At 42.4% G+C, this 25963-nt stretch overlaps 2 protein-coding genes across 2 annotated transcripts; both read right to left on the reverse strand.

The window, feature by feature from the left end:
* Positions 1-298: 298 nt before the first annotated feature.
* nol11 (nucleolar protein 11) lies at positions 299-8881 on the reverse strand. The gene is made up of 18 exons (XM_015968932.3): positions 8699-8881; positions 8202-8315; positions 7849-7905; positions 7561-7709; positions 7258-7315; positions 7009-7150; positions 6716-6922; positions 6141-6217; positions 5091-5214; positions 2854-2945; positions 2193-2258; positions 1922-2106; positions 1677-1802; positions 1323-1556; positions 1155-1233; positions 982-1074; positions 785-892; positions 299-699 (listed from the first exon to the last, which is right to left on the reverse strand). Exons 1-18 carry the CDS (start codon positions 8843-8845, stop codon positions 586-588), a joined length of 2172 nt encoding a protein of 723 aa, XP_015824418.1. The 5' UTR covers positions 8846-8881; the 3' UTR covers positions 299-585.
* A 326-nt stretch (positions 8882-9207) lies between these two features.
* LOC107391641 (beta-2-glycoprotein 1) lies at positions 9208-25797 on the reverse strand. The gene is made up of 8 exons (XM_015969037.3): positions 25634-25797; positions 20242-20418; positions 19798-19894; positions 19496-19572; positions 19130-19318; positions 10045-10224; positions 9719-9916; positions 9208-9352 (listed from the first exon to the last, which is right to left on the reverse strand). The coding sequence occupies exons 1-8, from the start codon at positions 25692-25694 to the stop codon at positions 9288-9290; spliced, it is 1044 nt and encodes a 347-aa protein (XP_015824523.1). The 5' UTR covers positions 25695-25797; the 3' UTR covers positions 9208-9287.
* Positions 25798-25963: the final 166 nt, after the last annotated feature.

Raw genomic sequence — 25963 nt, forward strand, 5'->3', positions numbered from 1 at the left:
AATGAGTTTCTAATACTTTTTATCCAGAATTCGTTGCCTTAAATGTCTGGAGTTGTGGACTATCTAAAGAACATTTTGTATAAAGGCATAAAAACAATGTACTGATTTGAATTACAAGTGATTAATGACCATTTCACTAACATGGCGTTGTGCAGCATCTTTTCATAGAAATAATGTCACACAAACTGCATATTCAACAGGCTTAGTTCTATGTAAAAAAAAAAAAAACAGATTTACACGTAGATGTATTCTAACAAAAACACTGACTTTTGTGGTTGATGTTATGTCACAATTATAATAGTTTAAAAAACTTTATTTTATTGGTGCCTGTGGGTGGCATTAGTCCGTATTTCACTAAATAGCCATTCTGACGTAAGCAGACACCGAATTAACATGCAAAACACATTCAAGGAGCTGAAACGCATTTACAAAAGGATTCACAGACATGTGCAGCTGTCGCAGCGCCAACGGTATTCCATCCTTTACCATAAACGGTAAAAGACCTGGATTCCTGGACCACTTACAGTTTGTAACCCAGTGAGTCAGAAAGAGTGGAAATTGATTAAAATACTCCTATTCACTTGTCTAAAACAGCTCGATGACCTCGATGGAGTACGCCCCGACGTCTTCCTTCACCTTCATCTCATTTATCTGCTGGAGGCTACTTTCGATCTTTCCAAGCTGAAGAAACAGCTTCACCTGGACACAAGAGGAGGATTCCTGGTGTTGGAGAAACTTTAAAAAGCCCGTTAACGAGAGAAGAGACAATGTCTGAGGGGGTTACCTGACAATCAACAAATCTGTGAAGGTTCTGCAATAAGCCTTTAGCCTCTGGAGTCATCACTAGAACTGTGAAATGGGCATCCAACAGCATGCAAACCCAATCCATGATCTGCACTCAAACAAAAATCCAGATCAGCAGAATCTGATTTATTGCATCCAGTGGTGAGTCAACACTTATTCTGTCAACGGGAAACACACCTGATTCTGACTTGGTGACCTGAAGCTGTGCTTCTGTGGGAAAGCTTCAAGAGAATATTGTTGGTAAAGAAACTGCAGGTACTGGAGGAAAAGCTGCACGGATGACAGAAAACTGCAGATTTAGCACTTTGTGGTTCGTTTTGGAGGCTGAACTGGAACTAGCTGCTACTCACGATGACGTGTTGAGAGGAAAGATCCTTAAGGTGTGGGAGAAGGAACGTGTCGCTGTATGCCGCCTGCAGGACCTCATTTCTAAAGAGTTTCAGTTAAGATCTCTTTAATGAGACATTTTTTTGTCAAATCCTCACATTAGTTACGCATAAGATCTGTGTTTGGGATACATTAGAGCTGCTTTGTGGACCCCCACTGGACAAACTGGTTCTGGTGGATTTCTGGCATTCTCCTCGTCTTTTCTTCTTCTCTGCTGACCACTTCCGGCGTCCTCATCCTCACAGGAAGTAGAAGTAAATCCGTTCTGCAGGCCAACCTGATCGTGCTCTCTTGAGATTAGTATTTGCATAAAAGACACCCCGTCAGGCTCTAGACTCAACCTCTCAGCATCTGCGTCTGGCAAACTAAGAAAATCAAAGGAAACAAACTATTATTATTTATCTTTAACAGACTTGGTCGCATCAAAGTCTCAAATTAAAGTGTTTATCTGTAGAAATTAGATAAGGGCCAAGCAAGTGCTTCACCTGATAAAAGCCTTGAGGCAGGCGCATGTGATCACCTCTGGGATGTCGGGGAAGAACTGTAAGCAGAGCTGACACAGAAAGTAATCCTTCTTCTCAAGAGCCAGAGCCACCAGATCAGGGCAGATGCTGTTGAACGTGAAAGGAGAGCTACATTCACTAAAAACACAACATGTTAAACTCCTCTTCTTTTAGGTGGAAAAGGACATATTTTTTATATTTTAATCCAACTTCCACATCCAACCGACCTGTGACAGAGGCACTGGGTGTGTACCAGTTGCTGCAGGGTGCTGGGAGTATAAAAAGCCGGCTCAGCCAGGCTTCGGGACACGAGGGTTACTGCTAGCTGCCCCAAAGACAGCTGCAGGTCCTGGACGTCCTGCCTGGTCAGGAGGCCTTCCACTTCTTTTTTGACCTCTTCTGCTGATGCTGTCTGCAGGAGGCACATCTTTTATACTTCTACAAATCTATATCTTTTGTGAGCCATTTATGAAAACATATAGAAATGTTGGCCCATACCTTGATCAGTTCTAGTACTTGGTCAGTTGTTAAACAAGGTGACGACTGGGTCCTACGAGTGGTTCTCTGTATAGAAAATAAGTGGTAAATGGCCTGTATTTGATATAGTGCCTTCTAGAGTCCTGGAACCCCCCAAGGCACTTTACAACACAGTCACACACACACACACACACACTGTCTCACACACACACACACACACACACACACACACACACACACACACACACACACACACTGGTGGGGATGAGCTACGACGTAGCCACAGCTGCCCTGGGGCGCACTGACAGAGGCGAGGCTGCCGAGCACCGGCGCCACCGGTCCCTCCGACCACCACCAGCAGGTAACTTGGGTTAAGTGTCTTGCCCAAGGACACAACGACAGCGACAGACTGAGCGGGGCTTGAACCTGCAACCTTTCGATTACGGGGCGAGCTCTTAACTCCAGCGCTTTGTGATTTATATCTGAGAAAGGCGCTATATAAATAAACTTTTACTTACTTTACTTACTTACTTAACTCCTGCGCCACCGTCGCCCCAAGATAATATTTTAAAGATCACATAACTACTACTCCTATTACTGCTAAACTATTGAACCATCACTGCTCAAGCTGTGTGGCGTTCACACCATTTAATCCAGCATCTTCATCAGTAATCCAACTTACAGTCTTCCTGATCTCCGCTGTTTTAGGAGGTTGATGCTTTTCTCCGTGCAGAATGTTGTTCCAAGAGGGCACCAAAGCCGGAGGTCTGGAATCTGGTGGAGAAAGTCGACGGAGAGAGGACATTAAAGCAATAATAAAGAGTTCTGAACACTTTAGGCCATTGCTTTCAAACTGGTTTCAGTAATTCTTGAGGCAGAAACTTAAACAACCTCACATGGAACAGCACTCTGCAGACCTAAAACTGCACTTAACGCTGTTTTGCTTTGGGTAGATTTACTAGTGGGACGTCTCTACCTGCTTAACTACATTAGCTGTTTACGTTGCCAGTAGCTGGTATAAAAGGAAGAAGTTAGCTTTTTAAGTTTAACGACCATCGATTAAAAAAAGAAGAAGAATTTTGTTTTTTCTTGGCATCATGGCGGAGCCTGGAAGAGAATAAGCAAGAGAGCAATGTCTTCGGAGAGAAAGCATAGAGCTAAAACCAGTGTGAACATTGGATCAGCCTACACTAGCTGAGGGAGCTATGGGGGGATACGGTCTCATTCATAAGACACACCATGGCGGCAAATCCGGGTAATATTGCCGCCATGGTGTGTCTTATGAAAACGCCGCGGCGACATGGCGATGCGAGTGGAATGTCAGCCGAGCCCTGGCAGGCAACAATTTTGCAAATGAAACAAAAACTTAGGGATGTCCCAATATAACGTTTTCACTTCCGATACGATACCGATATTGCAGCCTGCAGTATAGACAGATACCGATATCAATCGGATATGAAATCAGCACAAGTCACACATACTTTTACCTATTTAAATTCCTAGTGTGGAATGTATGACGGCTTGATCAAGCTGGAGAACAAGATCCAATAAGAGTAAGTAAGTAAAAAAAAAAATTTTTTTTTTAACCATTGGTTACTAAAATGTGAACCTTAAACTGCTTATATCGGAGATTTCTGATGCAGTCCGATATAATCCGACAGTGTTTTTGGGTCGATATCGAATTACTTCCGATATCGGAATGGGACATCCCTACTAAAAATGGCCAGCCAGTTTTGCATTTATAAACAGAATCAGCGGAGATGGCAAACTGGAGCGATGCAGAGATCTGGGATCATTTGGTCGTTAGAGCTGAAGCACAAATCACCAGACAGTTCACAGATACTGTGGAAGACAGACACCTTTGAAGAGGCTTGTGAAAAAAAACAAAGAGCGTTGCTTCAATCAGGATAAAAAACAAGTTATGTCAAAGCTAAAAGAATGTCTGTGACAGCGCGTCGACAGCACAGAGACCACCCCCCCACACACCCTTTAAACCACAGTCTTGCAATATTTTGTGAAAAACACATTACCGCCACAAGCTGACCACTTCTGAACAACCAAATGCTCCCTGATGCTGCTTCTGCTTTACGGCGCCATTGTTTTATGAAAGATACCATAAAATCAGACTGATGATGACCTGGCTTTGTTGCTTCTTGACTTGTAGGTAATAAGATTATTTTTTTTGTCAGTGTGGATCTTTTTACTTATTGGCTTGTAGCACTGGCTACAGGCTTTGGCAGGGTTGTTTACAACAGTTTGTATTCTGCTTTTAACCAGTGGGGGGAGAAGCAGGAAACTTAAAGTGACAGTGTGTATTGTCCCTGGCAATGGGGGGCAGTAGATACCCAAATCATTGCAAGCAAGCAATATTTTTGTGTTCAAGTAAGACCTTACCAACAGATCCTTGAGTGTGCAACCTCCAGCAAAATAACAAGAACATCAGATGCCCTTTCATCACTTATAATAAGTAAAGAGGTAAATGTGTAAAAGAACAACGTTTATTAATGCTGAAAGATTTGTAACCATTTGTTACAAATCAGTAAATGCATTCTGTCCTCATGGGCTTCCGTAGAAGGAAGCATGGCATCCAACATGGTGTCACCCAGAGACTTAGACCCGCTCCCATGTATTTTAGACCAGATTTTTACGGTTATATGTTACAAAACTGCCAATATTTTTCATCAACTAGGTACCTTTTAATTCATTTACAACATTTCAATGGATATTTCCAGAGATTAATGGTAAAAACTACACAATGTCACTTTAAGTGTTAGTTTAATGTGTAAAACAGGAAATAAAAAACTATTGATGCATCCTAAGTATTGTCGGATTTTACTTCCACACTGATTGTGTTTCATGAATTTACTCAGAATTTTGTAACCATTTGCTTTGTGAAGCAGCAAAGAAGTGTTCACTCACCTTCAGCCCTGGCCTGCTTTAGTTTCCCCAAAGCAGAGGCGAGACACGATTTGGGACACGCAAACGGTATAACGGACAGGGTTTTCCCATGTGGAATAAACAACTTGTTTGAATAACTCCACAGCTATATCAGAGAGAGAAATAATAACAAAAGCATTAATGAGACGATTTAGGGCACCAGTCTACAGCTGTATGGAACTAGGATTAGGACAATATTACATGTAACTTGTAACATGTTTTGTAACTGTGACTTTCATTTTGTAACACGTAACTTTAATTTTGTAGCATGTAATTCTCATTTTGTAACACGTAACTTTAGTTTTGTAGCATGTAATTCTCATTTTGTAACACGTAACTTCGGCATGTTACATGAAACTTTTATTTTGTAACTTGCAGAAAAAAAATCAATGTACAAGTTTCAAAACACAAATCTCAGTCTACAAGTACAAAACATTCTGTCCTAATTCTAGCTTCCTTCCAACAGGAATTGTCTTTGACAGGAATCCAAGACTCATGATTGGCTGGTCAGACAAAGCCTGTCATTGGTTCTTTGGGAAGGAAGATAGAATTGAGACAAAATGTTTTGTACTTGTAGACTGAGATGTGTGTTTTGTGAGTTGTGATTTGAAACTCGAACATTGATTGTTTTCTACAAGTTACAAAACCAAAGCTTCATGTTAGGTAGCAAATGTTACGTGTTACAAAACGAAAGTTAGTTACAAAACACGTTACAGGTTACAAAGCTTGGTACAAGTTACATGTAATATTGTCCCAATCCTAGTTCCATACCGCTGGTGAACTCATGCAACAGTTGTTGGTTTTGTAAACTGCTGTATAGTTGTGAGGAGGGGTGGTGCGCCTCCTCACAGTGGAGAGCAGAAGCAATGATCTACCAAAGTCATACAGTCCTCCATCAGCTGGGAGGACAGGGAACCCTGGCCCGTCTGTGACCTGTGGTTGGTAGTGTTGCTAAAAATCACCTTTATGATTTTATCATCATTTCATTAAATAACAATAAAAAAGTTGAACAGAAAAAAAATAAATTCCTACCTGCCCGTAGAGTTTACCCGCCATTTCTTTACCAGCTTGAAGCGTCTGAAAGTTTGTGTTCCAGATGCAGAGAAAGTCTGACGAGGACAGAGAAACCATCAGAAACTGCAGTCTATGACCAGAGCTGTATTAGCTTAGCATTCCGGTTCATTTAGGGTGTTTTAAGTAGCAAAATCAAGCCAAAAAAGTGGAATAACTGATCTGGAGAAGAAAAGAAGCACTGCTGTGATGCTAAATTATTTAAATGATTACTTGATTATGTGAAAACGATAACTAAAGATAATACCAAACAGATCAAATGAAGGAAAACACATGGAGTCATAAATCAAGTAAGAAACACACAAAGAGTTTTGTCTTGGAGCAACAGCCCGCTAAAGTCTGCAGGCAAAATTTTTTAACTACACTCCACAATATTAGGGACTTTGTTCCTTGAAACAGAGATTTAATGTATTAATTGTACTTGATTTGAAGAAAGAAATCCATTAGTCACTAAATCTAGTAGCATATCAGTGTCTTTAGCTAAACGAATAAACATTTTTTGACTCTTTTACCCAGGTGACACAATCTCCATTTACCTTTACCGGGTCCGGCACAAGGGTGTGGAACCCCCACCACAGCTACGTGAGCATCGTCCAGGACGACGGCTGCAGCTGCTTCCAGCAGGTCATCGCCCACAGGAAGACTCAGGATCAGACTACGCGGCAGCGAGAGCGCTTCGGAGCCTTCGCCGGCTCCTGAACCCCGAACAGAGATCAAACTCTCATACACGTGACCGTTAGGGTCTGAATGAGGACAAACAAGTAAAAGAAACTTAGATCATTTATTAAACAGACACCTGGTCAGACGCAAACACTGAATTAGGGCTTACAGAGGTACAGCAGGCAGATGTGTTTATCCCTGTAGGAGGTTGAGAAGCTGAGGGGTGAGAGGCCCGGCTCCTCCCTCTCCAGGTGGTACCTCTGTAAAGAATTTGGGTTCAGTCTCTGCAGGCAAAGGAAATGATCTCCTTTCTGTGGGCAGAAACAAATCATTACAAACCTAAACCACCACCATGGTGCAGGGACAACAAAGAGTTCATGTTCAGGAAGTTGGTTTGAGAAAATATTAATAAAGTTACCAGTTCAGTTGTGAAAATGACCATTTGTTGCATTTCTGTCACAATGCTGGTGCTCCACCTAAAGATAAAAAAAAAACATGTACAAAGTGGAATCTTCTCTATGTGACTGAAAATTCACAAAAACCCAAAACCCATCAATCTGGACACTGGATGCCAGAATAAGTCACTCAAAAATAAGTGAAGCTTGTTATGCACAAGACTATAAGCATACAGAAAAATTATAAATGGCTTCAAACCAAAAAGAGTTGGTCAACCTCTTCTTGTGAGCCAAAATGTATGAAATCTTCGTATCGTCATATTCACCTGATGGACTCTTCCTGAGCCAGGACCTCCTGTACGGGCTGGTGGGGAGCAGCCAGCAGCGAGTCCAAAAGCCTTACATCTCCTCTTTGAAACAAAACCACAGGCTCTCCTCCTCGTGGACAGTGCACCATCCAGACATCCGCCGACACCTGCTCAGAAAAAACACAGAACCAGAAAACGTAGATGCATTCAAAGTTGTCAACACGTCCTACGAGACTTTAAAATGTGAGGTGATGGGGAAAAGCTGCATTTTCTGGTATTATGTAATTATTATTACTGCAAACTTACCGTTGCTTTGAAAGCCTTGTCTAACAGTATGTCTTCTTCCTTCCATATTCGTATCACCTGGAATAAAAGGAGAATAATGTGAAATACAATCGAGGAGAAATAAATAAATCAGTTATTATGCGTCGAACTTGTAGGATGTGTCACTTAAATTGTATGGTTAAAAAAACAGATCATGCAAAGAGGGAAATCGTGACAAAAGCAACAGTTACGACTTAAGTTGCCTTGAGAATAAACCTGAAACTCTGAAGGACAGATGAACAAAAACTGGAAACTAATTCAGCAAATGTTATTAAAGGGACACACTTTTGGCACGTAAAACAGCCTGATCAGGATGTCTCACAGCTCAAACTGACCTTGTTGTCCGACACCGCTACATACTCGCTGGTTTTAGTGTTAAAAACAGCTGAACTGGTCAGAGACTGTCCTTGTTTCACTGTCCAGCTGCTCAGAGGCTTCTGGTCTGACACCTGCCAAAACACAAGAGCAAAGAGTCACTTCTGAAGAAAACATGTTAGTAACGGACTCTTTAAAAAGTTTACAACACAACTACTTTATTTATATATCTAGTAACGACTGATATGTCTTTAGGCGAATGTGCATGATTTCAGCACAGCTAATATTAGCTTATTCTTGGCTGTTTTTGAGGCTATGTTGCAAACTCAGTGGTGCGTTGTTCCCACTTTAAATGACATTAAAATGTGTACCATGTCAAACATTTATTGTATCTGTGTTATCGCATGTGCTGAATCAGGGACTGTCTTTGAAACAAGTCGAGTATGCTAACACGAGTTCACTGACTGATCAGCTGGCCCAGGTCGCAAGTATTCTCAATAAGGAGTCTAAATGTTACCTTGTAGAGCGTCGCGCATCTAGTTGATTCCGTCACGATGACATGGTCGCTGTCTCTCTCCTCTTCGATCCCCCGAAGACCCGAACATAACCGATTTTGAGCTGGAACAAGTCCGCACAACGTGTACCCCTCACACAACGCAGCCATGCTGGACGAGAAGAAAGTGGATCTCGCAGAATATCGCGAGAATGTCCAAACGAATCGCTTCCCGTTCACACTTGAACCTTTAGGGGGCGCTGTTTAGCACGAAAAACCAAAAGAATGACGCCTTTGATGCAGTCGTGAGTTCGAATCCTTACAAGGGAGCCTTTCTTTTCTTAGCACGTTGTCACTGACATCACAAAATAAAACCACAGGGCGACACACACACACACACACACACACACACACACACACACACACACACACACACACACACACACACACACACACACACACACACACACACACACTTAATAAAACAAGTCATTTGAGTATGTGTGATCCAATTACGTTCATGGACGGACAAGTTAGTCGAAGTATATTCTTTATTGAATCGACAGAAAAACAACATTTATTCGAAACTGTCGCAGACTCATCAGCCACTGTTTCAGCACTGTTCAATTTCTGATGGGAGTAAATTTGAATGAACGGTGTAGTTAATCGCATTGGGTTCTGTAAAAACACAACACACAAATAAAGTAAGTTAAATCTGTTTGTCATGGTTCTTTTAAGTGTGATTCCATTTAAAATTTGAAATAGGATTCATATGACAAAAAACAAGATTAGGAGTGTCTGCACAATGCTCAAAGTAAAGGACCAGGCCTCATTGTTGTTTTTATGATGCATGTTGGCTAAACTTTCTTTGATTTATTTGTTTTAATTTCCATGGCCACAAAATTTTGCTTTACCGGTCAGACTGAAAGCAACATTTTATTGTTTCTATTAGTTCAAGTTTCAAGGGAGCCAGAAGAACAACCCACAGCTTTCAGGATTTTTAAAATTGTACGGTTTTATCTTCTCTGATTAAATGTGCCTTACCTTCAAAGCATTCTGGGATATTTAAAGTTCCATCCATGCATTGCGTTGTCACAGCGTAGCCACATTTCATGACTTTGTTCATGCAGTAGACTGAGACAACGTCTTTGTGCAAGACAACGTTAGGATTGAAGTCCTCGATCCATGTTTTTACACCTTTATATAAGATTCTTCCTCTCTGAATGCCAACACTGCAGGGAGCTATGAAGGAAAAATAAAACATCCAATATAATTTAAATGGAGCTGCATTAATAAAAACAGATAAAAAGTTACTGATTATATCACAAGCCAGCATCTGATAGTGTGATGGAAAAAGCTCAGAGTCCCACCTTTGCAGGATGGCTTCTCAGACCATTTCCCATCCCTCTGGCAAACAACCTCCAGACTGCCCTCCAACACATAATCACCCCGGCAGCCATAACGGACTTTTTCCTTGAAGTCATACTCTAACTTGTTATTGTTTGACACGTAGCCTCTTTCAATGTTCTCAGGTGGAGGGCACATCACCACTGTAGAAAAACTGAGTTATAATAGTTCTACAATTAATACAAAACATGTTTCTGAAGTTCTTTGAACTAAACCCATCTCACATGAAGCAACTTCAGCAGTTTTATTCTTGACAGTTTAAGTACCTTCCAGAATGAGCCGTTTCAGAGTTCTGCCACTTTAAAGGTGTGGGAAACTCATTTAATCAGTACATTTGCAGTGATCTCTGGTAGGAATGAATGCCTTGCAAGCTGTACTCAGGACAAAAAAAGCCCACAAACTCTGGCCCGGAAACACTTGGATTAGCGCGGGCAAGTCTGCTGCAGGAGAGAGTGGTAAAACACGGCAGGATTTGTAGTCTTATTTCCTGATATTTGGACATGGATTGGATAACAGCAATGTGACTCTACCACTGACTTGCAACGTGGATGTTTTATCTGCAGAAATAACACAGGCCTGAAGAAGTTCTGCTGTGTGTTGCTAATACTTGAGGTTAGCTTCGAGAAGTTCTCTGCTGTTTCCTAGACACTAAAGGTGTGGTTTACTCATTCATTCAAAGAATTAGCAATGGTCTCTAGCTTAGATCAATGCCTCATTAGTCATCAATTTTTTTTTTTAAAACTATTACGCTTCTGTTCTGAAATGTAGAAGTTTGCTAGTCCAGTGGTGGGCTGAAAACAACAGGGTTACTCATTATTATTAATGATAAGCACACACTTAAATTCTGATTAGCTAACAGGATACTTTCAGCCACAGTCGCCACCGCCAAGGCACTCTGCTCTCTTTTCTTGCTGCAAAAACATTTTTAAAACTTTCCTGTGGGCGGGCCGAGCCAAGATGGGCGAGCCATGAATGCAAATTCACAATGTGACATTGATATGTGAGGATTTTCAAATCCTAGCATTTAGCCGTCTGTTTTCTATTAGAAGCTAACGCAGGAAATAAATGTGGATGACTGTTTTTATGTTCAGCATGCATGAAAATCTCAGAGTGACTGAATATACTCAGAAACAATCATTAAAAAATGTTTTTTCAGTCAACTACACATTTAAAACTAAAACAACAGCCTTCCCCATCACAAGTCAAGATGGGTGACTCTATGTTAGTTGACAGTGTGACGTAGGTCTGTCAGGCTTTTCAAATCTTACAGTTTCACTCTCTATTTTCTATCAGAAGCTAACGCAGGACATAGGTGCAGGAGACTGCATGGAAAAACTCACAGTGACTGATTATAATCAGAAATAATAATTTGAAAGGTATTTTAAGATTTCTGTATCTTTAAGAAAACAAGCTGAAGCTGGCCACGCCCATTCATCCCCTGCTCAGGCTACTATAAACTAAGAAGCTCTAACATCTGGGTGGGGCTTGGAGTAGAGCCACTGCTCCCCAAGCTGCCAGAGCATTTTTCCATGGGGGAGGGGCAGATTTTTAGGAATGGATTGTTTTATGCACATAAAGTTCCTAAAACCGAATTCTGACAGAACACAGATCAATGTCTTTTTTCCCATTGGGAGAACAAGATAAGGATCCACACATTTCAATCTGCGATGTGAGAGCTTTATTAGTCAAGCTTTCGGTCAGAGACCTTCATCAAGAGTTGTGGAGGTTCACACAAAACAGTCCTTAGTTAAACAGGTCAGTTGATGTCAAACACCTATGTGGCTGAATACAGCAAAGCATAATGGGAAATGGAGTATCAGTCAATGAAAACAGTGCACTTAACATTAAAAAACATTCTAAATCAGCTCAAGAGGGGATACCTTAGACTGTCAAAAAGGGAGGATCTACAACTTTCTTCACAAGGAGAACACCCGGAATCCATAGGAGAGACGACAGACGTCCTATCATTCCGACACTACTACCGAAGAGAGCGTTCCCCTCAGCAATACAGACCCATCCAGCTCCAATAGAGGATACAACCGATCCACAAGGAGTTCATCAAAAAACAATCAACATGGAAAAGACAGAAGAAAACGAGGCGGGGGAAGAAACGCTGCACCTGGATCCAAACCCTACACCCGCCAGCGGGGGAGGATCCCGTAACCAACCTGTCCAACAAGGTACTTACCACACATCAATTTTCTGCCGTATCCAAAAGACTCAGTTTTGTCCCAACATGTACAGTGGACTCGTTCGAGATAAAAAAAAGACCTATTCTACTCCTCCTTGAACCGTCACCTTATTGTGGTGGAGGAGTTTGAGTGAACTAATGATTCTAGGAGCTATGTTGTCTGGGGCACTCTGCCTGTGTGTTGGTAGCTTCCCTGCACCTTCGGGTCGGGGAACAGGTCCTGACTGTTTGTGCTTATGGGCCAAATATCAATTCAGAGTACCCACCCTTTTTGGAGTCCCTGGGACGAGTGCTAGAAAGTGCTCCGTCAGGGGACTCCATTGTCCTGCTGGGGGACTTCAATGCTCACATGGGCAATGACAGCTTGACCTGGAGGGGTGCGATTGGGAGGAAAGGCCCGCCTGATCTGAAATCGAGTGGTGTTTCATTATTGGACTTCTGTGCAAGGTGCAGTTTGCCCATAACGAACACCATGTCCGAACATAAGGATGCCCATCAGTACACTTGGTACCAGGGCAGCCTAGGTCGCAGGTCGATGAGAGACTTTGTAGTCATATCATCTGACCTGCAGCTGTATGTTTTGGACACCCGAGTGAAGAGAGGGGCGGAGCTGTCAACTGATCACCACCTGGTGGTGAGTTGGATCAGATGGCAGGGGAAGATGCCGCGTAGACCTGGCAGACCCAAATGCACAGTGAGAGTCTGCTGGGAACGCCTGGTAGAAGAAGCTGTCAAGACGGTCTTCAACTCCCACCTCCGGCAGAGCTTTGACCGTGTCCCGAGAGCAGTGGGGTGACATTGACTCCGAATGGGCCTTGTTCCACTCTGCGATTGTTGAGGTGGCTGTTGCTAGCTGTGGTCGCAAGGTGGCCGGTGCCAGTCGTGGTGGCATCCCCCGTACCTGCTGGTGGATACCAGAGGTTTGGGGAGCCATCAGGCTGAAGAAGGAGGCCTACAGAGCGTGGCTGGTCTGTGGGTCTCTGGAGGCAGCAGACAGGTACCGGAGCGCCAAGCGGGGTGCAGCAGTGGCAGTTGCCGAGGCAAAATCTCGGGCGTGGGAGGAGTTTGGTGAGGCCATGGAGAAAGACTATCGATCTGCTCCAAAGAGGTTCTGGCAAGCTGTCCGGCGCCTCAGGAGAGGAAGGCAGCAACTTGCTCACACTGTTTACAGTGGGGATGGGGAGTGGCTAACATCAACTGGGGCTATAGTCGGACGGTGGAAGGAATACTTTGAAGAGCTCCTCAATCCTACCTACATGCAGTCCAAGGAGGAACCAGAGCCGGGAGACCTGGGAATGGACTGTCCGATCACGGGGGCAGAAGTTGCTGAGGTAGTCAAACAACTACACAGCGGCGGAGCCCCGGGGGCAGATGAGATTCGTCCGGGGTACCTCAAGGCTATGGATGTTGTAGGGCTGTTGTGGTTGACACGTCTCTGCAACATTGCGTGGTCATCGGGGGCAGTTCCTGTGGAGTGGCAGACCGGGGTGGTGACTCCGTATTTAAGAAGGGTGACCTGAGGGTGTGTTCCAAATATAGGGGGATCACACTGCTCAGCCTCCCTGTAAAGGTCTACTCCAAGGTAGCATCCACCATCATTCCTGTTCCCAAAAAAATCAGTGGTCTCCTGTCTGAATGACTACCGTCCTGTGGCGCTGACATCCGTCATCATGAAGTGCCTGGAGCGGCTGGTCAAATGTCACATCTGCTCCTCTCTCCCTGACACACTGGACCCTCTTCAGTTTGCCTATAGGACAAACAGAGCCACAGAGGATGCCATCGCCCTAGGAACACATACCACCCTCACTCACCTGGAGAAAGGGAATACATATGCAAGAATGCTCTTCATCGACTACAGCTCGGCATTTAACACCATTATACCCTCAAAACTTGCCACGAAGCTTGTCGACCTTGGCCTGGGAACACCGATCTGCAGATGGATTCTAAACTTCCTTACAAACAGGCCCCAGGTGGTGAGAGTGGGTAAACACACTTCCTCATCACTCATCCCAAACACAGGTACGCCCCAGGGTTGTGTGCTTAGCCCCCTCCTATATTCCCTGTTCACACACGACTGTGTTGCAAAACATGAGTCCAACATCGTCATCAAGTTTGCGGATGATACGACCATCATAGGCCTCATCACAGGGAATGATGAGACGGCCTATAGAGAGGAGGTGACGGCATTGCACGAGTGGTGCCTGGACAATAACCTGTCTCTCAACATCAGCAAAACCAAAGAAATGATAGTGGACTACCGGAAACGACCAGTCAGGGAACACCAACCCATCCACATCAACGGTGTCATGGTCGAAAGGGTCAGCAGCTTCAAGTTCCTTGGAGTCAACATCACTGAGGACTTCTCCTGGACCCTCCACACAGACGCTGTTATCAAGAAAGCTCACCAGCGGCTTTACTTCCTCAGGAGGCTAAGGAAGTTTGGCATGAACACGAGTATCATCTCAAAGTTCTACAGGTGTGCTATTGAGAGCTTGCTGTCGAGCTGCATTACAGTTTGGTATGGAAGCTGCTCTGCCAGCAGCCGTAAATCACTACAGAGGGTGGTGAAAGCAGCAGAGCACATCACTGGCACAAGGCTTCCTGCCATTCAGGACATTTATCTCCAGCGATGCCTCCGGAAAGCACACAGCATCATCAAGGACCACAGCCACCCAGCGCATCAGCTGTTCTCCTCATTACCATCTGGCAGGCGTTACAGGAGTCTGCCTGCTCGGACTACGAGACTTAAAAACAGTTTCTACCACCAAGCCATACGACACCTCAACCATTACACTTAAACACACACAACACAGGATACAGATGTTACCCTGCAACTCCACAAGTAAAATTTAACCTGCACTGGTTACTTCATTTCAATGTTACTACTCACTTTTTTTTTTAGATATATTTATATTTAGTCATCTATACTTACTTATCTATTTAGTAAGCTTTTACTTTTAAGTATGACTCTCTAATATTTTGCTTTTACTGTATTATACCTTGTTCTTTTTTCTATTGTATTATGCTGCTGAGAGACCGCTGCTCGTCAAACACATTTCATTGCAATGTTGACCCTGTGCTAACTTGCATGTGACAAATAAACTAAACTAAAACTAAAGGTACTGGAGGGGAGGGTCCGATCGATAGTCGAATCTCAGATAGAGGAGGAGCAATGTGGTTTTCGTCCTGGCTGTGGAACTGTGGACCAGCTCTATACCCTTGCAAGGGTGATGGAGGGGGCATGGGAGTTTGCCCAACCAATCCACATTTGTTTTGTGGATTTGGAGAAGGCTTATGACCGTGTCCCCAGGTGCACCCTGTGGGGGATGCTCCAGGAGTATGGGGTGGGTGGTTTTCTGTTAAGGGCCATTCAGTCCCTTTACCAGAGGAGCGTGAGTTTGGTCTGCATAGCCGGTAGTAAGTCGGACCTGTTCCCGGTGAGGGTTGGACACCGCCAGGGCTGCCCTTTGTCACCGGTTCTGTTCATTACCTTTATGGACAGAATTTCTAGGCGCAGCCGTGGTGTGGAGTGTCGAGTTTGGTGGCAGGAGAATCTCGTCTCTGCTATTTATGGATAATGTGGTCCTCCTAGCTTCATCCAGCTCTGACCTTCAGCTCTTGCTGGGTAGGTTTGTGGCCGAGTGTGAAGCGGCTGGGATGAGGATCAGCACCTTCAAATCTGAGACCATGGTTCTCGACCGGAAAAGGGTGGCTTGCCAACTCCGGGTCGGGAGAAAGGTCCTACCTCAAGTGGAGGAGTTTAAGTATCTCAGGGTCTTGTTCACGAGTGAGGGTAGGAGGGATCGGGAGATCGACAGGCAGATTGGTTCGGCGTCTGCAGTGATGCGGATGCTGAGCCGATCTGTCGTGGTGAAGAGGGAGCTGAGCCAGAAAGCCAGGCTCTCGATTCACCGGTCGACCTACATCCCAATCCTCACCTATGGTCATGAGCTTTGGATAATGACCGAAAGAATGAGATTACGGATAAAAGCGGCCGAAATGAGTTTCCTCCGTAGGGTGGCCAGACTCAGCCTTAGAGATAGAGTGAGGAGCTCGGACATTCGGGAGGGGCTCTGAGTAGAACCGCTGCTCCTCAGGATCGAAAGGAGTCTGTTGAGGTGGTTTGGGCATCTGGTCAGGATGCAGGATAAGCAGAGGAAGACGACGACTATGACTATTCTACTTCTTCAGAATGTTTAATCTTAAAGATATTTTTGATGGCCCTGAATCGCAAGTTTCACAACCTCTCGTCTTCAAAAAAAGAAGCAAATTTAACCCCATTTGCTCAAACCCCTCCATACAAACTTTCTGTAGAATTGTTGAGACAGAAATTCTGGAGAATCACTAAAAGACTTTTGGTTACTCCAACATCTCTGTGGATGAAAAGTTGGCAATTCAGGAACTTTCTAAGGACCCTGAAATCATTATAAAACCTGCAGACAAAGGGGGTGCAATTCTCATACAAAATATGGATGACTATGAAAAAGAAGCCTATCGCCAACGAAATGATACCAGTTTCTAAACGAAACTAAAAACTAACCCCACTCAAGGTGTCCAGCAAAAAATCTCTGAATATACCGAAAGGGCCCTACAACATGGATGGATATCTCTGAATAAATATGACTCTTTGAACTGTAAACATCCTGTCACTCCTGTCTTCGACATGCTACCCAAGACACATAAAAGTCTGGTTTATCCAAAGGGCAGACCCATTGTAGCCAGCAATGATTCCCTTCTGGAGCCTTTATCAGATTTTGTTGACCATTTCATTAAGTCATGTGTATATAATCTTCCATCAGATTTCATAAATAAAATCTCAGAAATTGATAATCTAGAAAAAGAGGTTGTATTAGTCACCCTTGATGTAAAAAGTCTTTATACCAACATATCCCATGATAGAGGCCTGGATGCTCTAGGCTTCTATGTACAGGATTGCACTGACTTGCCTTCAAATGAATTCATAATTGAATTGGCATCCATAGTTTTGAAACTTAATTTTTTCTCCTTTATTGGGGATTTCTACCTTCAATTAAAGGGAACATCAATGGGTTCGACCTTTGCCCCAGACTATGCCAATTTAAATATGTTTTTAAGAGATGTCTGTTTTTAATCCAGAGACGAATTTATTCCACCATAAAATCCTCAAATGGTTTAGATATTTGGATGATGTCTTTTGCCTGTTTCGGGGGGATTATGATGAATTGGTGAACTTTATATCTTTTCTGAACAGCTGCAACCCAGATTTGAAATTCTCCCTCCAGTATGATCCAGTACGTGTCCCTTTCCTTGACATGTGGGTGGAGATAAAAAATGGTTGTTTAATCACCTCATTATACAAGAAACCAAAGGATCGCAATATCCTGTTACTCGCATCAAGCGCTCACCCAGGTTCCTTAAAAAATGGTCTTCCTAAAAGCCAATTCTTTAGATTAAGGCACCTTTGCCATTCGGATGAAGACTATATGGAGAAGAGTTTGGAAATAAAGCAACACTTTCAAGACAGAGGCTGCGCTAATCAGTGTATTCAGGAAGCATATGTCTCTGCACTATCCAAACCCAGATCTGAACTTTTGAAAAAAAGAAGTACAAACAAAGAAAAACACCAGTCTGTAACATGTATCACTACTTTTACCCCCCATGCATATACAATTAAGCAAACTATTTTAAAACACTGGCACATCTTGGCTGGGGATCCAGCCCTGAAAGGGGCTTTCCAACATCCACCTCGTTTTGTCTACAAAAGGGGACCCAATCTACGGGACAAAGTAGTGAAAGCCAATATTCTGCCCCCTCCAAAACAGTCAATTCTCGCTCCTTTGCAGCAAGGAAACTATCCCTGTGGAAACTGTGCTCAGTGCCATAACACTGTGAAAACATCTGAGTTCCGGCATCCTAGAACAGGAAAACAATTCTCTATTAAGAGCATAATTACTTGTAACTCAAAAATGTAATTTACTTGTTAAAATGCCCCTGTGATAAAGTCTATATTGTAAAAACAACAAGGCCGCTCAAACAGAGGATCAGTGAACATCAGAGTTCAATTAGAAGAAAAGACTTGTCCTATCCAGTAGCACGCCATTTCAATGACTTTTCACACCGTGTCTTCACTCAGATTCCAGGGGATTGAACATATTTCATTACATAGAGGAGGTGATATAAAAACTCTGCCAAAGGGAACTGCTCTGGAGCTACACGTTGAAAACACTTCAACCACTAGGTTTAAATGCGGATTTTGAGATGTCTGTGTTTCTTTAAAGAAAGCAAATGCTGCTGTATTTTTATATATTTCATTGCCTTGCTTAATGATGGCTTTTTTTAGATTGATGTTTGCAATGTATAAATCTCTCCCTTCTTGAGCTGATTTAGAATATTTTTTAATGTTAAGTGCACTGTTTTCATTGACTGAGACTCTATTTCCCATGATGCTTTGCTGTATTCAGCCACACAGGTGTTTGACATCAACTGACCTGTTTAACTAAGGACTGTTTTGTGTGAACAACTCCTGATGAAGGTCTCTGACCGAAAGCTTGACTAATGAAACTCTCACATCGCAGAATGAAGTGTGTGGATTCTTATCTTGTTCATTCCACTTTTGATCCAGCACCTTACCCAGATGAGCGGTGACTCCTTCTACTCCCAATGGGAGAACAAAATGATGAAAAAAACAAGTTTAGCGTTATTTGTCCCCTTTAAATGGAACTTTTCTATAGCCAATAAATATTTTATGAAATGGCATCATTTAAATTTTAGCCATGGATTAGACTGTTTATTTAGTTTTTTTTTAACGAACCATCTGTTGAGAAAACAAGGTGCTGTTTAAAGGATCTGAACAGAGTTGTTGGAAAAAAAATTTTTACTTTCACATTCAGGTGTCTCGGTCCAGTAGCCAGAGGCTGTGCACTCAGCAGTTGCCTTTCCAAAAACTGCATATGGAGGCAGACAAGAGTATGTTGCTACCATGCCATAATCGACGGTGCCCCCTCTGACCCTCCTGCTGTAAATGACCAGCCCAAACTGTGGGATTGGAGCGAGACCACATGTCACAGCTAACAAGAGAAACAAAACATACAGTTAATGTTTCAAACTCTTCAGGTTTTCATGCAGCATGTGATGTGTGCATTTCTGCATGGCTTGCTCAGTTTTTGCACGTTTTTACATTCAGTCTTTAACATTATGAAAGTTTAATTTTCTGGGTTCATTTAATGGGATTTTAGATCACGTACGTGTGCAGAGTGGTGCAGATGAACTCCACGTTCCATTGGCTTGGCACACAGAAAAGCTGGAGCCAGTCAGAATATATCTGTCCAGTGTTATAAAATCTGGTCAGTTGTTTGCAAATGAAACAAATAAAAATGAAACACAGGCTCACACCAGGCGAAAATTGGTTGTAAACATCAGCAATTTTATGGTAAAAAATTGGATTTCGCCCTGAAATATAATCATCTAAGTATTTTTTAACACACGCACACTCGCACACATGCAATTCAACAGTAAAAAAGGAACAAGGAGGTTTTAATTTCTTTACCCCTCATTGCAAGTGTAGTTGATCATGCTCTGGTAAGTTGTATCTTCGTAGTACATTTCTCCATTAGTGACTGGATCAGGATATGGACACAGCTTTGCTGCACATGAGAAAAATAGAGAAGGCGCAGATAAAACCTTTAGTTTATAAAAGATGCAAAAAATAAAATGCATTTACATTGAAAATTATAATCAACAATCTTCAGATGATCTAAAATCTAAAAATAAATTTGATTCCGCTCCAATCTACAAAAGAAAACGTGCAAAGAATTGGATTAAGATAAAAAATGAAAACAAATATATAAAACATTTATCATTTTAACTTTAGAAAAAAATTATTATGGCAACCCAAATGGTGCAGTGGTTTGAAATGGATGGATTACAAAAAAAAGCATTTTCCATAACATGTCTTGTAAACGTGATAATCAAATGAAAAAATGAGACACACGTATGCATTGGAATTTGGTTTTTGTCCATTGTCCGCTGACAGTGCAAACTATCTTGCGAGGGCCCAACACTGGAGTGTATCCTTGCTTGCATGAAAGCGCCACCTCCACCCCAGGACTGATGAACCTCTGGATCCCAGAAGTGTCGATGTTGTCATCCAGCTCAGGTCTGGAACAAACTGCAATAAATAAATAAAAAAATAAATAAAAAGATAATTTTATTAAGAGATGCAGGTGCTCTTTAAACTGGTTTGAAAACTGTGCATAGACCCCTTGAAAGCTATTGGTTACATCCGGCTAACTGTGGACATCTACACAACGATGGAGGGTAAAACCCCCCATCTCCAGCCATAATCCAGAACTGAAACTCCACGATTTAAGCTAACAAAATCAAACCTAGGGATGCAGATATAACTGATTTAGATTATCTAACACAGGGGTGTGAAACATACGGCCCGCGGGCCGTATTCGGCCCGCAAATGGGTTAAATATGGCTCGCGAAATGGTTGTATAAACTTTATTTTCATACTTTACAATGTAGAGTGAAAATAAACTCTAATTTTTCAATTAAAAACCTGCTGTTCCCAATACGTTCACTAGATGGTGTAATAGGCATTGTGTTAAGCAAGCAAGCCGTTTATCCTCAGCCAGGGCAAGTACGTCAACCAAGTGCAACAGGTGTTCTGACGAGCTACTTTGTTTTGGCCCCGATATCTAATCCGGCGTCTACATTTTGTGCTTCAGCCCAAGATGTCTCTGTCAAAAAGGAGAAAAGTGGACACAGAGTGCAGGTTGTTCCAAGAAAAATGGACATCCCCTTATTTTTTCATGGAAGTGAACGGAAAAGCTGTGTGTTTAGTGTGTTTACAGCATGTTGCAGTGCTGAAAGAATATAATTTTCGTCGCCATTATGTGAATCTTCATGCCGAAAAATATGACAAATTTGAAGGACAGCGGAGAAGAGAGAAGGTGAATGAACTGTTGGCCGGACTGAAGTAACAGCAGGCTGTGTTTACTCACAGCCGAGATATCAGTGATGCTGCAGTGAAAGCTAGCTACCTGACTGCTAATGAAATTGCAGTGGCTTCAAAACCATTTAGTGAGGGGGAGTTTGTAAAAACGTGCATGATGAAGGCAGCGGAGATTGTGTGCCCTGAAAAGCGCCAAGCTTTTGCAAATATCAGCCTGACCAGAAACACAATTCCAGACAGGATTTCTGATATTTCAGCGGATTTGGACAGCCAATTGAAGGAAAAAGTAAAGTCCTTTAATGCTTTTTCAGTTGCTATTAATGAAAGCACGGACATTACAGATGTTACTCAACTGGCGATTTTCATCCGCGGAGTTGATGACATGTTGACCGTCACAGAGGATTTTGTTGAGCTGGTGCCCATGATGGATGCAACAACAGCAGCTGATATTTTCACCGCACTCGTTGGAGCGCTGGACAGGGTTGGAGTGCAATGGTCCCGCGCTGTAAGCCTCGCTACAGATGGTGCGCTCTCATTGACTGGGAGAAGCAGGTTTTAATTTACCGGTCTGGCCCACTTGGAACTAGATTTTCCTCAAAGTGGCCCCAGAGCTAAAATGAGTTTGACACCCCTGATCTAACACATCTTTGTGCAAATGAACAAAAAAAAAAAAAATAATAATAATAAAAGAAACATCTCAAAACTAGCAGCGTTTAGCACAAAGCTACTGGATTCATTTGAAAGAGCTTACAAGCTGTGAGATGACAGTCCTCAGAACCGGCGGCCACTTGCAATGAAGGTGCAACTGGATCTCTTGTACTGTTTGCGAATTAATGCTGAAGGATCGCGGTAACACTGTTCATCTTTAGAGATGAAAAGATTCTTCGTTTATTTTGACGAGCAACATAAACTGAAACACAAAACCAATAACAGATCTTTATGAAAGTCGGGGAGGATGTAGTACTCGATGTGTACTTCCGGAAAGATGTGGAATTATGTTTTGCAATCGACAGTTTTAGAGAAATTAACCATTAAATATGGTGAACATTGTCATTATTGACAAATTTGATTGCACTTTATTTTGAAATGCTAAATCAGATCCTAATGAAAGTCGATGAGGATGTAGTAGTCGATGTGTACTTCCGGACTGATGTAGAATGATATTTTGCAATCAGACAGTTTTTAAGAAATTAACCATTGAATATGGTGAAAATTGTCATTATTGATAAATTGGATTGCACTTTATTTTGAAATGCCACATCAGATCTTTATGAAAGTCGGGGAAGATGTAGTACTCGATGTGTACTTCCGGACTGATGTGGAATGATGTTTCGCAATCAGACATTTTTTGAGAAACTAACCATTGAATATGGGGAAAATTGTCATTTTTGACTACTTTGCACTTTATTTTGAAATGTCACATCAGATCTTTAAATTGTGTTCGTTATTTTAATTAAAAGTACTTTTAAAATAGACAAAAATCATTAACAACGTAGTTTTTCTTGCACACAATGTTACAGAAAATTTTATTTAAATCGTTTTCATTCTTTTTCTTAAAAGTATTTATTTAAATTTTTTTCATTAAAATGCCGTTTTCTCTTAGACAAAATTGAACACATACAGAAAAAGTGTTCATTTGCACGTTCAGTTCAGTTGCGCTTTTATTTTGAAAGACACTCTCGAACGAGGTCACCGTAATTTCTCTTGTAGTTGTGCCCGTAAAACTCGAAGGAGGGCTTGTCAGTCGTTTCCGAACTGAGGGCTGGCTTGACGGCAGTCGGCACAGCAGCTCCCTGCTGTTGCCTTTTCTCAGCTGGTGCCGTCTCCCCTGGCTACTCATGTCCTGTAGCCTCGAAAAATTATATTAAAAAAGCATATAAGTCTTCATATGGCTATAACTTGTTTGTGTCTGGACCTTCGACACATACATATATGGACAATGGGTTTCCATAGGCTCCAATAACACGTTTTTGTACTAAAATGGGAGGTGGCCACCACCGCCAATTTGACCATGTCACAGGTTCCGTCAAGCCCGGACAATTCCACAAAAGGGAAGAGAGGTGGAGCTGAGGGTGGGGCTGTAAGGCTGGGATCAACTGACGACACCTGGTCGAATTAGCTACAAGCTAACCTGAAGCCAAAGCTAACACGGAGGTGGGAGCTAAGCTAACGGAGGCAGTAACCTAGCTACAACCGGAGTTAACTGTGCACAACACCAGAGCTTCTGAGTCAGAGATACGCCGGGCTGACCGCTGGGTAAAACTGGGTGGAACACAGAGGTCTCTGAGACCTTCACAAGCCGGCAGCCGCAAAGCAGACAAGCGCCACAGCGATCTGAGATGCGCACAGCTGCCGCTGGGGAGAACCAGGTGGAAAGCTTTCCATCCCAGAGCTCCACAAGCTGGCAGCCCGCGCAGCAGACAGAAGCCGCGATCAGACAGAGATGCGCCGAGCTGCGGGGAGGGGAGAACCGGGTGGAAAACATCGGTCTCCCGAGAGCTCCACAAGCCAATAGTGGGAACCCAGCTCCACCAACATGTTATATTTCAACCCATTTTCTAAAGTGCAGCATTATGTTAAATGCACTGGGTTTTACCCTATTACATTTAAATTTCATGGTTAAACAGTACATGTTAAAATCTAAGCTTAGCTCGGCAGTGACCTAAAATACATAAATATAATTTTACTTACCGAAAAAAATGGAGTGGAGACTCCTTGGACGCTCTATTAGTGCAATTAATGTCACAGCAAGCCATTTTGTCCAACAATTGCACAAAAAATATCCAAAACATAACGCACAAACGGCACAACTGACGGTCTAAGTTGAGAGACTGAAACTGACGGAACAGTTTTCAGGTGAGGCCGAGGCTCAGGCTGAGGCCTTTCCCCGGAGCTAGCTCTGTGGTCACGTGGGTCTGATGCTCATTAATTATACAGAATTTTAGGCTTTTAATACACTCAAACAGAAGAGTGAGAAAAACATTCACCCCCCTCAGAGTTGTCATGAGTGTAAACTAGATCATTTAAATAAAAAACATGTTTTGGAACCAGGCTGTAAACATGTTTATTTCTGCTGTGAAATTGGTATTTTTAACATGAGAATCAATGAGGATTTGCTCGTTTCTGACACCAGCCCCTAGTGGATGAGAGTGGAACTGCAATTTATTTCATTTCCGCATTGGCCTCAATTTCTGTCCCACAATGTGGGGGCTTGGTCTGGACATGTGGGGCAGATATTCTGCTTTTTATTCTTTCATAAGACTTTGTCTGCCACGATGTCGGTGAGTTTTTTCTCTACAAATCTCTGCATGGCTGTTAACCATTGCATTCAGCTAATTTTATGAGCTGGGAACTAGTAAAAATTTCCGTTTACTGCCCTTCTTTTCTTTACTTGTGCAGCCCACAGCTCCATGTGTGTTAACCCTGCTGATAGATTTTATTTCACTCGTATTTAATAAACACAACAGTGGCCAACGGGGAGGTGCCGGTGCTACACAAAATTCTGCGACCCATCACAATTTGTGACCCCAGGAAGCAGTGTTTCATTTTGTTGCGTCAGTTATAATGATTTTTCCATCACACAAACTGTTTCTGGTAACTTCTCTGATTTTGTAGTTTATAAAAAAGTGCATTTGACCTCTGACATCTGCATTGTTACTGAGATGCAGGTGGTCACATTCTGTGATAGCCACTATCAAAATGTGTGCCAATGGTCTGCGCCGCACAACTTCCTCAAATCTTACGCAGTTTACAGTTTTAACGTAGCATCTTCTTGTTTTATGCCAATTTAGGATGTACAGACACAACAAAATGCAACACTGCCCCCTGGGGTCAAAAATTGTGTTGGGTCGCAGAATTTGGTGTAACACCGACATATTGCCCTTCAGCCAGAAGCTAGGGGGCGGGGCTGTGGGTGCGTGATGTCATGCGTCAAAGGGTCTGTACATTCAGATCTTTGAATCTTTTAGGTATTTCAGTTATTTTTCTTGTTTATTATATTTTACCCTCCTTATAATGAACTTAATTGCTACTGTGACACCAACATTTCCCATCAGAGGGATAATAAAGGAAAATGCTATTCTATTCTATTCTATTCTACGCTATTCTATTCTAATCAAAATATAACATATCAGGGCAGCGTTTGCTACATTTTTGAAGTACCTTTCATCACAACCCTAACTCTAACACACAGATGAAAATATCAGTTATCACTTACACAAATTAATTTTACTCCACACGATTGAATGTTTGGTTGTAGTTTTCCTAAAATTCCTCAAAGAAGAAAAACATTCATAGCAAATAAACACAACATTTTAAACTGCGTCAATATCTGCTTAGAACAAAAGCATGGAGACAATTAAAACAACATGAGACTGCAAAAATTAGACAACTTGATGGAGTCTTCAGGAACAAGTAGCCTCACCATTATTGTGCTGGGACTTGACTGAAGTCAGGAGCAAGATAAAGATGATCACACCTCCCATTTCTTTTTGTTGTGTGTAGAAACGTTCAGAAGCACGTTTGTTCTTCTCAGTGACTTCTGCTTCAGATACTGACTCTCTGCCCTGTTTCACAGCTGTTTGTTTCTCCCTAAAAGTAAACAGATAAGAGCTTCAGTTGGAATATGTCACAATGGCGAGATGTTACTGGAAATGAAAACTATAGGGAGGTCTTTTACAGCTGAAAAGTCTCACACCCGCAGGAAAGGAGAGGGTTTTATTTCTTCACACAGCACTTTGGCTGTTTGCTCATT

The sequence above is a fragment of the Nothobranchius furzeri genome, chromosome 4 (genome assembly GCF_043380555.1).
Source record: "Nothobranchius furzeri strain GRZ-AD chromosome 4, NfurGRZ-RIMD1, whole genome shotgun sequence".
NCBI lineage: Eukaryota > Metazoa > Chordata > Actinopteri > Cyprinodontiformes > Nothobranchiidae > Nothobranchius > Nothobranchius furzeri.

Coding starts and splice junctions, on each gene's coding strand:
- LOC107391641 (XM_015969037.3), bottom strand. CDS start 25,694: ATGGGAGGTGTGATCATCTTTATCTTGCTCCTGACTTCAGTCAAGTCC. Junction 20,419..25,633: donor CAAGTCCCAGCACAATAATG/GTGAGGCTACTT, acceptor TATTTATTGCAG/TTTGTTCCAGACCTGAGCTG. Junction 19,895..20,241: donor AACCAAATTCCAATGCATAC/GTGTGTCTCATT, acceptor TCTCATGTGCAG/CAAAGCTGTGTCCATATCCT.
- nol11 (XM_015968932.3), bottom strand. CDS start 8,845: ATGGCTGCGTTGTGTGAGGGGTACACGTTGTGCGGACTTGTTCCAGCT. Junction 7,710..7,848: donor ACAAGGCTTTCAAAGCAACG/GTAAGTTTGCAG, acceptor TTTTCTGAGCAG/GTGTCGGCGGATGTCTGGAT. Junction 2,259..2,853: donor CAGCGGAGATCAGGAAGACT/GTAAGTTGGATT, acceptor TTTTCTATACAG/AGAACCACTCGTAGGACCCA.